This window comes from Crinia signifera, chromosome 2, assembly GCF_055691185.1.
Source record: "Crinia signifera chromosome 2, ASM5569118v1, whole genome shotgun sequence".
Taxonomy (NCBI): Eukaryota; Metazoa; Chordata; class Amphibia; order Anura; family Myobatrachidae; genus Crinia; species Crinia signifera.
Genome location: NC_139218.1, coordinates 197,011,641 through 197,027,296, shown reverse-complemented (window position 1 = coordinate 197,027,296; position 15,656 = coordinate 197,011,641). Strand labels below are relative to the sequence as shown.

General features: G+C 44.5%; 1 protein-coding gene across 1 annotated transcript in view; it reads right to left on the bottom strand.

Moving 5' to 3' along the window:
- The window catches only part of STK40 (serine/threonine kinase 40), a 44,389-nt gene that overhangs the window by 15,598 nt on the left and 13,135 nt on the right, over nt 1-15,656 (bottom strand). Inside the window, exons 2-6 of the mRNA XM_083173544.1 lie at nt 7,803-7,921; nt 5,046-5,131; nt 4,597-4,740; nt 1,131-1,358; nt 889-941 (exon numbers count right to left, since the gene is read on the bottom strand). Of these exons, the coding sequence (XP_083029670.1) occupies nt 889-941; nt 1,131-1,358; nt 4,597-4,740; nt 5,046-5,131; nt 7,803-7,917 (626 nt within the window). The 5' untranslated portion in view covers nt 7,918-7,921. The remainder of the gene's footprint in view (nt 1-888; nt 942-1,130; nt 1,359-4,596; nt 4,741-5,045; nt 5,132-7,802; nt 7,922-15,656) is intronic.

Below are 15,656 nucleotides of genomic sequence, written 5' to 3'. Positions count from 1 at the left end.
TGCAGCCGCAGTAAGGTACCCTTAGATGGTGGGTCCATTGGAGGAGGGTGTGGTCCACTGGCCCAGCACATCTCACAGAAGCTGCAAATAAAGCAGGCCAGTCTGGAAACAGCAGCCAAGCATTGCAGCAGCTGGAGCCAGTTGCCCAATTTAACCACCAGTGGGAACCTCTCTAAAACGTGTTAGGTGGCCCTAAAGGCCCCCATACATCGAGGCGATTTGGCCCGATTGCAACCAATCTGCCTGTTGATTGAACCAAATCGCCTCTCCCTAACATGCACAGGACAGCGCATCGGACCCGACCAGGTGGTCGGACTGGCAGGCCGTCCGACCACCCGTTCCTCCAGGCGGCGAGGCGGGCGGGAAGCAGGGACGCATGCGATCCATCACAACGGATCGCATGCGTCCCTGCTGCCGGAAAGGTCCCGACGGCTTGCAGGGTATCGGGTGTCCGTACACTGCTGCGAGACATCGCAGGCAGTGTGTGGGCCCCTTAAGAATGCAGCCAGAGTTCTCTCCATGGGAGCAGGTCACAATTTACAGTCAGGGGCTCCGGGACAGCTCAGAAGGGACCTTTAGCAGCAGTTTAGTAGTGAGGGTGCACAGGGAGGAGCTAGCAGGGAGGGGATCCCCAAATCTGCCCAAGTGTAGGACAAGCGTGGATCCGGGGATGGGACCTGTGAGCATGAGACCATCTCCAGTCCAAACCAGAAGCTCTGCTCAAGCCATAATATTTTCTTCATGCATTAGGATTTTTTTACATCCATACACTGTATTAGAGAGTTATTTTGCTTAGCTTAAAGATACTGGTTTGCAGAGTGCTACGAACACATAAAGACACATTAGTAGACAAGTCACGTTCCTTGACGTGATTGCCTATTCCCTTACCTTTTGTTCAGCACCATGTTACCCAGCTTCAGATCTCTGTGTACAATGTTCTTCTGCAGAGAGAGGAGACCCCGCCACACCAGTTATTGGTAGTAACAATACATGGTCATCGGTACAGCAGCTTGCACTAGCAGAACATTGCTCACAAATTGCGTCATTCATTTGTTCCTAAAATTACATATGCCAAAACGCTTTACACAAGATAGATCATCTTTATCACTGTCCTAGTAGGAGAAACATACCTTGTGTAGGGCTTCCACCACCCTGACAACATCATAGAATATGACCACAGTCTCTCTTTCCCCCAGCCTTTTCTCCTTGATGACATAATGCTGTAAGTTAATTAACTCAGCCGTCTTGTCACTGAAATCGTGGGCACAGAGACAGTCCAGCACCAGGCATATACGCTTCCGCATCTTCCTTACTAGCTTGTTGGCATCCATATCTTCTGCAATTTCACATGTCCTGTCCTGAGTAGAGGTGTAAAAAGAATAAAACCTACAGTAACTCAGCACAATCAAGGAGATTGCAATGCCCATGGCAAACTGACCAACTGTGACTTTAGTTGTGGTTGCACTTCAGTATCTTCGTGCCCCCTTTATTTTATGTACACATTAATGCTATATCAAAGTATTATGGAAAGGTCTCTCTAAATCAGGGCTGGGCAATTGCGGCCCTCCAGATGTTGATGAACTACACATCACAGGATGCTTTGCATTAGTTTTGGCCATGCTGAAACTGATGCAAGGCATGCTGGGATGTGTAGTTCATCAACATCTGGAGGGCCGCAATTGCCCAGCCCTGCTCTAAATAAAAGCCTAGAGAATGGCATTAAATAGGATCACTTTCATCATTAAAATTTATGGCTCAGAAGATCTGATATGCCAACTATTGAACAAGGCATATTTTTACAGGTTGCAGAACATACATTGCACTTGATTTTGACAAAGAGCAACATAAGTGAAAGCCTCTAAATAATTTTTTTTTTTAAATACTAGTTAATATACGAACAACATTTCTACCACACAATCAGAGGTAAAATAGTAAAACAATGCGTGGCTGTAGGGAGATTACAGGCAGTAGTCTTCTCTCACAACTAAGCATTTATACCTATGTGAGTCCCTCACATAGGTATAAATATGGATCCAACATGTTACCTCCACACACCCTGAGGAAGACTTAGAAGTCGAAACGCGTTGGTGGTTTGGAGGTACCTGGGATCCCTATCTGGAGCTTGGCAACGGGACTACTATTGAGGCGTTTATGCGGAGGTCCACCCGGGTTGTATCATCTGACCCCCATTGAGCTTCTTGAATAGCCTTTTGTATAAGGCCAGATACGGTACCAGGCTTTTTTAATTATATGTTCCTTGTTCAAAAGGTTTGTGTGTGAATAAAATATACTTTTTACGCTATGAGCCTTGTTCCCCACACATTTGTGTTTTTGAGGGACAATCAGGAGGAATTTTAAAGCATACATCCTTGAATTGTTGGAAGTGACCCCCTTTCTACGCGCTAATCCTTGGCCTGGTGATAGGCCAAAATACGGTACGGGCACAGCCTTTTAGAAAATCTCATTCTTTTAAATTGTATTGGGAAATCTACACCATGAAATTTTGTTTGTTTTATCTTTGAGGTATTACGTTATGGACTGAATATTCTGAAAAGGACATTTATATAAAGGAAAAACATCATTTTTAAGTTTAAAGCTGCATACCCACGGTAAGATATAGTGCACAATCTAGCACACTATCTAGCCAGTTTCGAATAGCATGCTAGATAGTGCACTATATCTTACCGTGTGTATGCACTATCCGACGTACGATGCGCGCTCCCGCAGGTCGTATGGGAGGGAGCTGATCGGGTGAACATGCAACCCAATTCTGTCTAGAAAGCATAAGATAGTATAGTGTAGTATAGCTGTGACGTCAGATCGTTTGCTATATCTTATGCACATCGTACCTTATTTTAAGCACAAATCTTATGCTTTTTAACCACCAGGACTTTTCTGGAGAATTGTATATGATATCTTACGGAACATAAATCGTACCGTGGGTACGCACCTTTAGATCCCAATAGGAAGCGCGGGTTTACCCCCATTTTTCTTGTCGTTTTTACAACACCTTTACCTACTATACATATACATTAAGAAGATGTACAATTCCACAATCTTTGCAAAAGTGTACATAACTAGATTAGTGCATTTAACACTGCACACACACACACACACACACACACACACACACCTTTAAGATATCACAGCTTTTAAAAAAGAAGATGGAGCATTGTACATAGGAAATGTATCACTGAGGCCCCTCAATGCAGTTTAGTTGATACTTTTAAACTGGCCACAAAAGTTAAGGTGAAGAGCAGGATCTTGATTTTTTTTTCATGTTTGCTAAATAAAATGTTATCTCTTAAAAATGAAAGTCTGCAATGTGGTGAATACACAAGATTGACAGAAGATGTCCCACAATATTACACGAATCTATCTTGGAGACACGCCATTTATTCCTCATTGAACTCTGCAGCATTAATTCTATACAGTATTTTTATCAAACTTGAGGCATTCACATGCATTTAAAGGAAACCGGATAAACCAGAAGTCATATCTGGGAACCCAATACTTCAATATTGCCCAGGCTTAGGCAGCAGAAGAGAATATATATCAAGGTGCTAATGTTATGGAAGTTAATACTCAAGGATAACAATGTGACATGATTTTCACTGAAGACCCCTGGTAGGGATAGGTAGTAGTGAAGGAAAAAAATACCAAACTGTACACTCTAAAGTTTGCATGCAATCCATAAGTGTACACATGGTGCAATATATTGCTCGTTGTCCGGTTTTCATCAGCGACCAGAGATGGTCTCTGATGAACAGGAGACTCTGCCAGGGGAGCCACGCAGGGAAACAGCTGATCGCAGGAGCGTGCTCCTACAACCAGTGACCATTAGAAGGCTGAACACGGGAGCGCGCACTTGGCGATTTATTACTGCAGCAAACTCAAATCACTGGAAATATGGTCGCTCATCGACCATATTCCCATCGATATTGCACAGTGTGTACAAAGCTTAAGTGTTTCTTAATACCATCTCGCTAAAGCCAGGTACCCACTAGCGCAATATGCCAGATGAATCAAACCAGCATATAGCTCTGTATGTATGCACGATATGTGCACAACAACCCTTGGTTTGATGGGTTTCACATTAAACATCGCTATCGTCACCATCCTTGTTAATGAAGAACAGAACAATGATCGTTCGGTCCTTCATTAACATGCCTTCAGTGTGTATGGGTGATCTGGGTTGATAGGAATGTCTGAACGACTCCCTGACATTCCAGTGTGTACCTGGGTTAACCATTTCCTTTTAAATGCAGACCAAAAAAAAAAGCCCTTACATTTAATCTAGTGTTAAAGGTATTCTTTAAATGGGATTGGTACGAAATCCGGGCTGTCGGAATCCCTCCCGACCGCCGAAATCCCGACAAGGGGGGGGCGCTGCGCTCACCACGCAGCGGGCCCAGAGCCTCGCTACGCTCGGCACACTAATTGGTTCTCCCTCTATGGGTATCAGAGGGAGAAAGTGTTGGTATTTCCCCTTTAAATATATACATATATGATCACTCTTGTTTTGACACAGTCAAGAAATCTGCTATTACCAATATGCAAACCAGTAAAATGATAGGGGGTGGCATCTTGCTTTACCTGAAAAAGACCATGATGATGGACCACGCCATCTTGATTGTGTAGGAGGGATAACAAGGAATACTCAGTGTGCAGTAGCATTTTGCCTTGTCTTTCCTCTTGAGTCTCCCCAACTTTGTTTGGTCTTTCCTCCAAGCTCAGTATCTGATGGAGCAGAGAGAATACGTGATTACACTGGCTAAGCAGGCGTATCAGAACACTGCTACTCTCACCCTTTTCAGCATGAAATGGCCTCAAATCAGGTCATCAGAGGAAAGTATGGGTCGCAGCATGTGAGCCATCATATTAATGGCTGGGAGAGGTGTAGGTACCAGCAGTAGCTTAAGATATTTTAAAAGATGGAAGCTTTGGTTAAGTATTAGACTACTACATACAAATACAAAAAGGTGCAAATAAAATGTTCAAGTTGTTGTATGTGACAGTGCACCCAGAGGGAAAGAAAAGCTCACCTTGAGCTGGTAAAAGTCATCTGTGCCATCCTTCCGTGCCAAACACTGCACAATACTGGGCACAGGAGAATTTCCTAAACGTGGACCTAGAGGAAAAGAACAGCAATATTGGATCCTACAATATTTAACCAGCAGTGAAATTGCATGATATGTTTGCCACCAAGTGTGGTAAATAGCGCTTCCAAATTTTCACTTCTTCATTCAATTTCCATTTTGCATAAAATGCAATAACTACCGGTACCTTTTAATTTGGACACATCAGGCTGCTTGCAAGCAAGATGTGTTTGGCTGCAGTAAGGCTAGAGTTAGGCTGCATATGGTGGTGAATGGGAGTAAGTATTTGTAGATCCTTACATGTAGCCCACCACAAATACACAAGGAGGAAAAAAGCAGTACATCGCTTCCAAAGCCCATTGCAGGGAACTTGGCGAGTGGAATTTCTTATGCATGATTGCTAAAGGGCTTTGCGCTATCAGTAAGACATGGCTACTGGTGCACCAATAGAATGCAGCAGATAACTTGGCACAGTGCTGAAACAGAGAGCTCAGTCATATACCTGTTTATTGTATTGTACTGTGAAAATAGTTTTCCCTGAAACACATTAGTTTTATGTACAGAATATTTAAAACAAATATTTTATGCACACAACTCCCAGAAAAACCTGTCTTTTTAATGATTTTTTGGGGGGCCAATTTTTCGCACACACACATGGAAAAAAGCATGCCTTATAAGGGATTGCACTTTATAAAAAAAAAAAAAAAAAAAAGAAGATCGTCCAGCATTCTGGATCTCCAACAAACTCAGGCCCTATTACATATGTTACAAGTGTTTTCAAGGTCGCAGAAAAATGGCACTTTGCAGCTAATTTATCCCTGGGGGGGGGGGGGGGGGGGGTAATAAAATTATTACTGTTGTCATAGCTAGTTCAATTCCCCCAAATATTAGCTTTTGTTTTCTAGAAGACTCTAGATAAATGTTGAATTGAGCCATGTACACACCGTGATATATAGGCTACCGGCCAATTTTAACTGGATGCACTGGAGACTTTGACTAAGCAATTTTGTCTAAAGCTGTGTACACACGGTGATTCTTCCAGGCAATTTTGACTTGATCATCAAAAACGCCTGGAAGGTTTGACAGAATTGGCCAGTGTGTACCCAGCTAGCGATAGCAATGCGTGGCACTGCAGCACCTCTATTGCCCGGTCAAAGAATGAGCAAACAAGATAATTGTGTATTTGGCCACGGCTCCAGGGGCTGGCAGGATGTAGTTCGCCATCTCCCTGATGGCTTAACTACATCTTGATTACACAAGAGGCTCAGTGAAAATTGCCGGGACTGAGTCGCGTGTGTACACCCCTTAACTAATGATAGTCTGATTTATCAAAATTGCCCTCACTGCACAGTCTGTCTATGCTAGGAGATATTGAGTTAGTGGGGCCATGGATCAGTAAACACTGAGATTTTGGCTAACCTAGGCGATTTTGACTATTTAGTAAAAATCTCCTGCCAAAATCTTACCATGTGTACACCCCTTAACCACTGACTGGTTGTTATGGACAACACTGCCACTTCTTAAAATCTGCACTTTAGTTAATCTACTCCTAGAACTCACTTCTTTATTACTATATCCCTGGCTCCACTGGGTGAATACAGCACAATCTGAGCAGTCCTGGGTGCACTATTGTATCTGCCTGTATCTTCCCACTTTAGTGGCTGTCCCTCTAACATCTAAACCAGGGGTCCTTAAACTGTTTTGCTCTGAGACCCCATTAGACAATAAATATAAATTACGGGACCCCAACAAGTGAATGCAGAAGGTTATCACATGACATGTGTAGTCAGCAGACAGCACATACATGGCAGCATTGTGGAGGCACAACATGATGGGAGTAGGCTAAAATAACATACAATTCAACAGATCTTTCAGACTCCTTGAATCATTGACTGAGATTAGAAAAGTCATCAGCCTGATGGTCAGCAACATGGAGTTGTGACCCCATGCTGAGTAGGTCGGGACCCACAGTTTGAGAACCTCTGATGTAAACAATACTGTCAAACTTCCTCTCCATACTAATGTGGGACTCTGCTGGAGCAGCACAGGCTGTGGAGAAAAAGCTAACAAAATACAAACAAATAAAAGTAAATAAAACCACCCCAATTCAGAATATATTTACACAGTGGCTGCCGAATAACCTTCACACAGGAGAACAAATCAGGTCTTACATTTAGACCGGAAGATTTGCTCTCTAATGTGTGAAAGGGTAGATCCGGATCTTAGCCTCCAGATATCCGACCCTAGTCTTCGGCAGGGTCAGAGACCCGGAGTTGAAGACCCACATCGACCCTTTCACACAGAAACGGTGCGTGTATGAAATTCTCAGGTGGAACTGCTTCACCGGGAATGTAATTTTCTGCATGAAAGGGATATTAGATGCCTTTAGGCGAGAGAACCATGATAATTAATGGGTGCCCATACTTCTGAATTGCCCTGTCGGGTGTCCATTAATTATCTTGGTGCCCAAAATAATTGTATTTCCCCCAAAACTAAAGCTTTGTTGTACTGGGTGCTCATTTTAAAATGTAGAAATTTGAAAGTGGATTTTAATTATGGTGCACAATTAACAGGATCAAAATATGTATAACAGTCTGGCACAACATAGCAATCTTAAATGCATTAATGTCACTGGTCTGAATCTTATTAAAACTAAAAACTCAGCAACTGCACAGGACATTAAACAAGAGGAATTCAACTTACCCAGAATGAATGGTCCTGCTCTCTTGGCATTGCTTCCCGAGATACCAGAGCATAGCGCCTTGGGTCTGGCGGAGGACTCACCAGAAACCCTTTCAGATGCTCTTCTCTTCATCATCTATCTGGAAAGGAAAAGCACAAAAGAAACGGATGTATGGGGTGAAATGCTGCTTATTCATTCACATGTGCCTTTCTCCAACACAGCTCCTCCACCTACTGATTTTACAGTCAGTTCCTGAACAGACATTTCTCCATCTGCCTTCACCAACAAGCATACAGAAAGATACTGCACAAAACGGAAACACTAATAGGTCATGTACACTTTAAGAAGAGCTAAGCCTATTCGGATATTCAAAAAGATTGGAAAGCAAGATTACAAAAGAAAAGTGTGTCTGACTTAAATACACTCCTTCAACTGGTTAAAAAGGCTTATTGTTATTTTGGCGTTCAATCCTACTGCAGTCATGCCTGACAAAACACAAGAGCCCTGATACTGCTTTCACATTGCAGAAATGGGTAATGACACGGTATTCTTAAATGGGACTTTAAAACGGGTCTGAGCCTTGAGACCTTTCACATTGCCGGTGAAAACCGTTTTAAAAATCATTTAATACCATTCAAACATTCAACCCGTTTAACCCCCAAGGGACACGTTTCAAGCCATTGAAATAGAGCCATTCACACTGCCTAAAAAACTGCTTTAAAACATGTAGGACTCTGCTTTTTAACCGTGTTGAAATACCAGTTAAGTTTAACCGGTAAATCAACTTTGGCACTTTCACATTGCAGCCTTAAACGTTTTAAAATGGGAAAAAAACGGCAATATACCGTTTTAAAAGTGCGATGTGAAAGGGGTATGATATACATACAAACAAGAAAACCACTGACAAAAAAATAGGCTACAAGCCGGAACAAAAACATATCCTAAACTATTTGCATGAAATTAGAAGTTGGTATTCCATTACATATTGTTCAAATACACATAATCCTCCCAGATATGCTTATCTCCTCCTCATTCCAGGTTTCTGGCTAGGTCTTTTAAGCAAGGCACCATGCTCTGCCCATCTTTAAATGAAAAGAAACGAGTTGGCTTGGCTTAGGTCGACAACTGAAATAAGTCGATATGTCTAAGGTCAACATGGATAGAAGGTCGACACAAGCATTAGGACGACACTGACTAGGTCAACATTAAAAAAGGTTTTCACTTTTTTTTTTTTGGAGGGGGGGATGTTTCACTTTTTTGTCCTGAATGTCGACACAGTTGACATGGACACAGTCTAAGTACCTCGTCCCCTCGCCATGCTTTGGTCACACTATTCTTTTTTCCCTCCACACCCTAGTGCAGGGGTGGCCAACCGGTCAGAGGTAAAGAGCCAAAAAATATTGTCGGTCAAGCCAAAGAGCCAACATCATGTGCGAAAAAGGGGCGTGATCGGGGGAGTGGTCAGGGGTATGGTCATATGACACAAGGGGAGTGGCCACATGACAAAACTTTATGCCCCCAGTGCCAGATATGCCCCCCCACAGTGCCAAACATCATATGCCCCCCCCACAGTGCCAAACATCATATGCCCCCCCCCACAGTGCCAAACATCATATGCCCCCCCCCCCCACAGTGCCAAAAATCATATGCCCCCCCCACAGTGCCAAAAATCATATGCCCCCCCCCCCCCCACAGTGCCAAACATCATATGCCCCCCACAGTTAGGAAGCTGGGTCCTCCAGCACAGGTGTTGCCCACAGTGCAACACCTATGCTGGAGCGCCCAGCTTCCTAACTAAAGGGCCCACCTAGAGGGCCAGGAGGGCCCAACAAACAAATGAGCCACGGGCCAAGAGGGCCCGACTAATGCGCCCACAGGCTGGAAGGGCCTGAATGTGCCCACGGGCCTAGTGCCCGACACCCGGTGGTCTAGAGTGGATGGGGGGGTAGGAGGCCAAAGGCCCCTACCTGGTGTTGGGAGAGGCCGCTGGGGGGGGAGCTTCATCAGCTCTTTTGCGTCCCACCCCCGCTGGCCTCTCCGGGAGCCATCTTCTTTCTGCAAGCAGAAAGAGCCGGAGATCTTGTGTCTTGATCCCGGCGTCTTCTGGCCTCTTCAGCGGCGCCGGAACTCTTCTCCCTGCCGCCGTCTTTTGCGCCGTCTTCTGCGCCGTCCTCCGGCGGCTTCAGGAGCGCTCCGCCAGTGTGGAGATGACTTTTCGCCCTCCCGCTGGAGTCTGTGGTCAGACGCCGGGGGCGGGACGGATACGGCGCGGCGAGCGCTGATTGGCTCGCCGCGGCCGTTTCCTATTGGCCGCCGATGCGCCGTTTTGAATTGCCAGCCGAATTGGCGCCAAATTCAAAGCCCCCCGATGGGACGGGAGCCGCACATTACAGCGTGGCGAGCCGCGGGTTGGCCACCGCTGCCCTAGTGGATGGTAGGGCATGAACTAGCCTGTAGGCGCACGTCTGCTCCAAAAAAATAAAAAGGGGGGGGGGGGGGGGAATTAACAACCTATGTCAACCTTTTGACTGTCGACCTAATGCTTGTGTCAACCTTCTACTCATGTCGGCCTTCAATGATCGTATGCCCCCAGACCATTTTATGTGCCCTAGGAATTGTTCATTTCAATTCAAACAGGGAAAAGGGGTATAACGTAGGTATTCAGATCTTGAAGTCCTGGTTACCATGTATCCCTCTCACATCTTGCCTGCACCAGTACCTTAAGCTCAAGCCTATTTTGGATCTGATTAAACATGCCCACCCTACTTCTCTATGCATGCAAGTTGCACATGATGGCTAACATTTTTCTTTAACCGCCCCTTCCAGAATTACTCCCCAAGCAACATTCTATCAAAATGTATACACAACCTGTTCTAGCCTGTGGATACCCTACTCACTGGAGGACATTTATGTATGTGTATTTGCAGTAGTCTAATGGCACATTAAAATAAATAAAGAGCATTGAAAGGACATGTGAGATAGTCTGACAGGGCACAAGGGGAAGGCTGAGTCATTTAACAGGTCATGTGGGAAGTTTAATGCAAAAGGGGCAGGGGGTTGTTTGTTTTGCTGTGATCGAGCCCAGACAGTTAACCAGGCTTTAGCTGTGTAAAATGACTAACCTGACCAATGTTCTGTGCATGGTGCAATAAGTGCCGTATGGTACACAAACGGGTCACGTTTTTGCACATTTCTGCTGACCACCTCTAGAAAGTGTGAGCCAAAAAGCAGGAACTAGCAGCTACCCGCGTTCGAACACTACGACAATTTAATTTCTCTGTCAGGTCCCTGGACTGCCATTAAAAACAAAATTCTCCCCATAGCATCCAAAATAGGACATTAATTTAAAACATGCACTCAAATGAACAGGTCAGTGGTCTTAGGTCAGTGGTTCCCAACCCTGGTCCTCAAGTACCCCCAACAGTTCACGTTTTCCAGGTCTCCACACAGAATCACAAGTGTTATAATTAGCTCCACCTGTGGATCTTTTAAAATGTGCCTGAATAATGAGTGCACCTGCCGGGTGACCTGGAAAACGTGCACTGTTGGGGGTAGTTGAGGACCAGGGTTGGGAACCACTGTCTTGGGTGATAACTGGAGCTAGCAATGAGTGACATTTGTAAAACTCAAGACCAGAAAGGTTCATTTCACTATAGGACTGTGCCGCTATGCAGTTTAAATGTTATATAGAAAAAAAAAAAAAAACAGTCAGAGTGAATATTTTCAATAAACTGATGACATTATTACATAACCGCCTTATTTACTTTAGTGAAGGGACAGGTTACCGAGAGAATTTGCCACAAAGGACATGTAACCTCTTCATGATCAGCCATAGAGAAGAATTCCATGTACATAAGTTGCATCATAAAGCAGCAAAGTAACTAGTCTACACACTAACCAACTTGTCCCTCAAGTAATCATTTATTTCAGACAAGTGCACAGTGATATAGTCCCTCCAAATGCTGACCAAGTGATAACAGTACCGCATACAACAGACATCACCACTGGTGCAGTAATCGTATTAAAAGCTTGGATTTTTTTTTTTTTTTGCATACGATGTATCATATGCAATCCTTTCCCTGGCTGCAGAATCTGATGGATCCTTCATGCGGCAGCGTCGATCTCCGGCTCCAATGTGCGATTGAAAGCATTCAATTTGGGTCCTTTTCATCAGATCCCTCGGAATCGGATGAAAAGGGGTCAAAATCGCACTAGTGGATGGGAGCGTTAATACGTGTTACACAATTATTTCTCCTTGGTCATGCTTGTACCTCAGAACGCAGCTGCAGAGTGCATCATTCTCACACATTTGCTTACTTCACATCTCAGCATACAGCACGTATAGATTCCAGACCGCCAACAATGATCATTCAATATAATTTATACCAATATTTTATTATGTAGACAGAAGACATTTTTATTAGATTGATGTATACACAAGGGAATAATTGCATAGCTGCCTTTAAGGTAGAATAAACTTCGAGACAATGCACCAAGCTGCGATTACTGATTTATAATTGGGTGTAATGATGTGCCCTCATACATCTAGCCTTAACCCCTTCCCGACATTTGACGTACATTTACGTCATGGTCGGGAAGCACTTCCCGACACATGGCGTAAATGTACGTCATGGATTTATACTGTCACCGCGTCTATAGACGCGGTGACAGTTTCAACATGTCTGCTGTCCCTGACAGCAGACATGTCCATGCATGCCCAGGGGGGGCTGCGATGCCGCCCCCCCGTCGGCGATCGCTGTGATTGGCTGTTCAGTGTGAACAGCCATTCACAGCGTTTTCCTGTGTCACCGGCGAATAACGTTCGCCGGTGACACGGGATCAGAGGTGATTGTGCTGTAAAGTACAGCACCAATCACCGCGGGGTGTAAGGGTGACACTGGTGTCACCCCACCTCACCCCGCCCGCCCCCAAAGGCCGTGATTGGTCCGTCGGACCAATCACAGCCAAGGAGGGGGATTTAAACTAACGGTGACTGCACTGCAGACGCCATTCCGGTCTGGAATAGCGTGCAGTGCGGTCACCGTGCCCACCTGCCGCCATATACTGACCAGAACCTTGCTCCATACTTACCTGATCGCTGCTTCATCACTGCTTCCTGGATCCTGTTGCTACTTGTGCCTTCCTGTGGCTGTGAAATTGTGCTGCTGCAGTGTAATAGCTAGATAGAGAGATAGATAGAGAGAGATAGAGAGATAGAGAGAGATAGAGAGAGATAGAGAGATAGAGAGAGATAGAGAGAGATAGAGAGAGAGATAGAGAGAGAGATAGTGTCAGGGAGTGCTATATTTTGTGCTGCTGCAGTGTGATATAGTTATAGATAGAGAGAGAGCGATAGAGAGAGAGAGATAGATAGAGAGGCCTAGTGACAGAGTGCTATATTTTGTGCTGCTGCAGTGTGATAGTTATAGAGAGATAGAGAGAGATAGAGAGAGAGAGATAGAGAGAGATAGTGACAGATTGTGCTATATATTTTTTATATAACTGACTGCTGCCCCCTCCTTTTGTGCTGATCAGTATAAATTAACTGATCAGCAACTTTTTGGGGGCGCAGGTTTTTTTTTATATATAGATATACCTGTCAGTGCTGCTGCTGCAGTGTCATAGAGTGATAGATAGTGAGAGATAGAGAGATAGAGAGAGATAGTGACAGAGAGTGATAGAGAGTGCTAAATTTTGTGTCTGCTGCCCCCGCCTTTTGTGCTGATCACTATATCTGAGGTGATCAGCAACTTTTTTGGGGGTACAGAGGTTTTTTTTTTTTATATATACCTGTCAGTTGCACTGTCAGTTGCACCAAAGGTTGTGCACCTGCTGCACCTCACTGGTAATCAGTGTCGCATCACTGATCACCTTTTTTTTTTGTGTGTGTGCTGTGGGGTCTTTTTTAAATTTTTTTTTTTTTTTACACACACTGTGATTTTGTGGGTGTCCTGTGGCCGCTGTGCGCTGATCAGTGACGTACATCACTGATCATCTTTTTCGGCACAGGGTTGATCTATTTTTTTTTTTTTTTGATCAAATTCCTGTTGCCTTTGAGCGCTGTTCAGTGACAGACGTTACTGACCAACATCTGTGCTCAATTTTTGGCGCAGGACCTTTTTTTTTTTTTTTTTTTAACCCCTTCAATTTTTTATTTTTAACCCCTTCATTTTTTTTTTTTTTTATTGGTATAAAGTATTTTTTTTTTTTCTGCACTACATACACACTACACACTACATACCCCCCGGGTTGAAATAAAGTTTGTACCCCCCCCTACACTATACACGTGTTGAAACATTTCACTACCAGTGACACAAAAATAAAAATGGCATCCCAAATGTCCTCCCAAATGTCCTCCCAGTCATCCAGGAGAATGTATTCAGTGGAGGAGGCATATGCCATGCTTGCCTCTGACTCAGACACAGCCAGTGATGCAAGCGGGGAATTTGAAGGATTCGTCTTAAGCTCCTCTTCCTCCTCTGGTGATGAGGGACCCCCTCAAAGACGCCCCTGTAGAGCAGCTGAGACCCCCCCCCCCAACAATTGATCTCGTATGGACCCCACCACCAGACAATTTTGAGCCCCAGGTTCCTGAGTTTTTGGCCATGCCAGGAATCCAATTTGATTCCACAGGTCTCAGAGAAATTGACTTTTTCAAATTATTTTTCTCTGATGATTTTATAAATTTAATGGTGGACCAAACTAATTTATATGCCCAGCAGTTTATTGCTCAAAACCCCACGTCATCATTTGCTAGGTGGACCCCTGTAGATGCAGTAGAGATGATGACGTTTTGGGGTCTGGTGTTTCATATGGGCATAGTAAAAAAGCCAGAAATTAGGCAATATTGGAGTACAGATGTTCTGTACAGTACTCCATTTTACCGTATGGCCATGACCCGGACTCGATTTGAGACAATTCTTAAATTTATACATTACACCGATAATGCACAGTGCCCACCCAGAGATGATCCCACCTTTGACCGGCTATTCAAAGTCAGGCCGGTCATTGATCATTTCAGTGCCAAATTTGAAGAGGTGTACATCCCTGAAAAATTTATTTGTATCGACGAGTCCCTTATACATTTTAAAGGAAGGGTTAAATTCCGCCAGTACCTTCCCAGTAAGAGGGCAAGGTATGGCATAAAAATGTATAAACTGTGTGAAAGCACCTCAGGGTACACCCACAGGTTTAGGGTTTATGAAGGGAAGGATTCAAGAATTGAACCGCCAGAATGCCCCCCCTCCCTCGTAGGTGTTAGTGGGAAAATTGTCTGGGATTTAGTGCACCCCTTCCTGGATAAAGGTTATCACCTCTATGTGGATAACTTTTACACTAGCATCCCCCTGTTTAAGGCCCTTGGTTCAAGAGGTACAGCAGCTTGCGGTACTGTGCGCAAGAACCAAAGAGGCCTCCCAAAAACGCACATTGCCCAAGTAATGAGAAGGGGTGAAAGCAGGGGAATATGCAACGAAAATATGTTGTTGGTCAAATATAAGGACAAGAGGGATGTCCTTATACTGACACCAATTCACGGAGACAGTACCACCTCCGTCCCTGTACGAGGTACCAGTACCCACACCTCCAAACCTAATTGTATCCTGGATTACAATAGGTACATGGGCGGAGTGGATCTTTCAGATCAGGTACTGAAGCCGTACAGTGCCCTGCGGAAAACAAAAATCTGGTACAAGAAGGTGGCCGTGTATATCATCCAGATGGCACTGTATAACGCTTACGTGCTATTCCGTTCTACCGGCCAGAGGGGGACATTTATGCACTTTCAACAGGAAGTCATAAAGGGCCTAATATTTGGGAACCAGCAGGCAGAGGGCCCCAGTACTTCTAGTACTGGCCCCCGTATTGTACCAGGG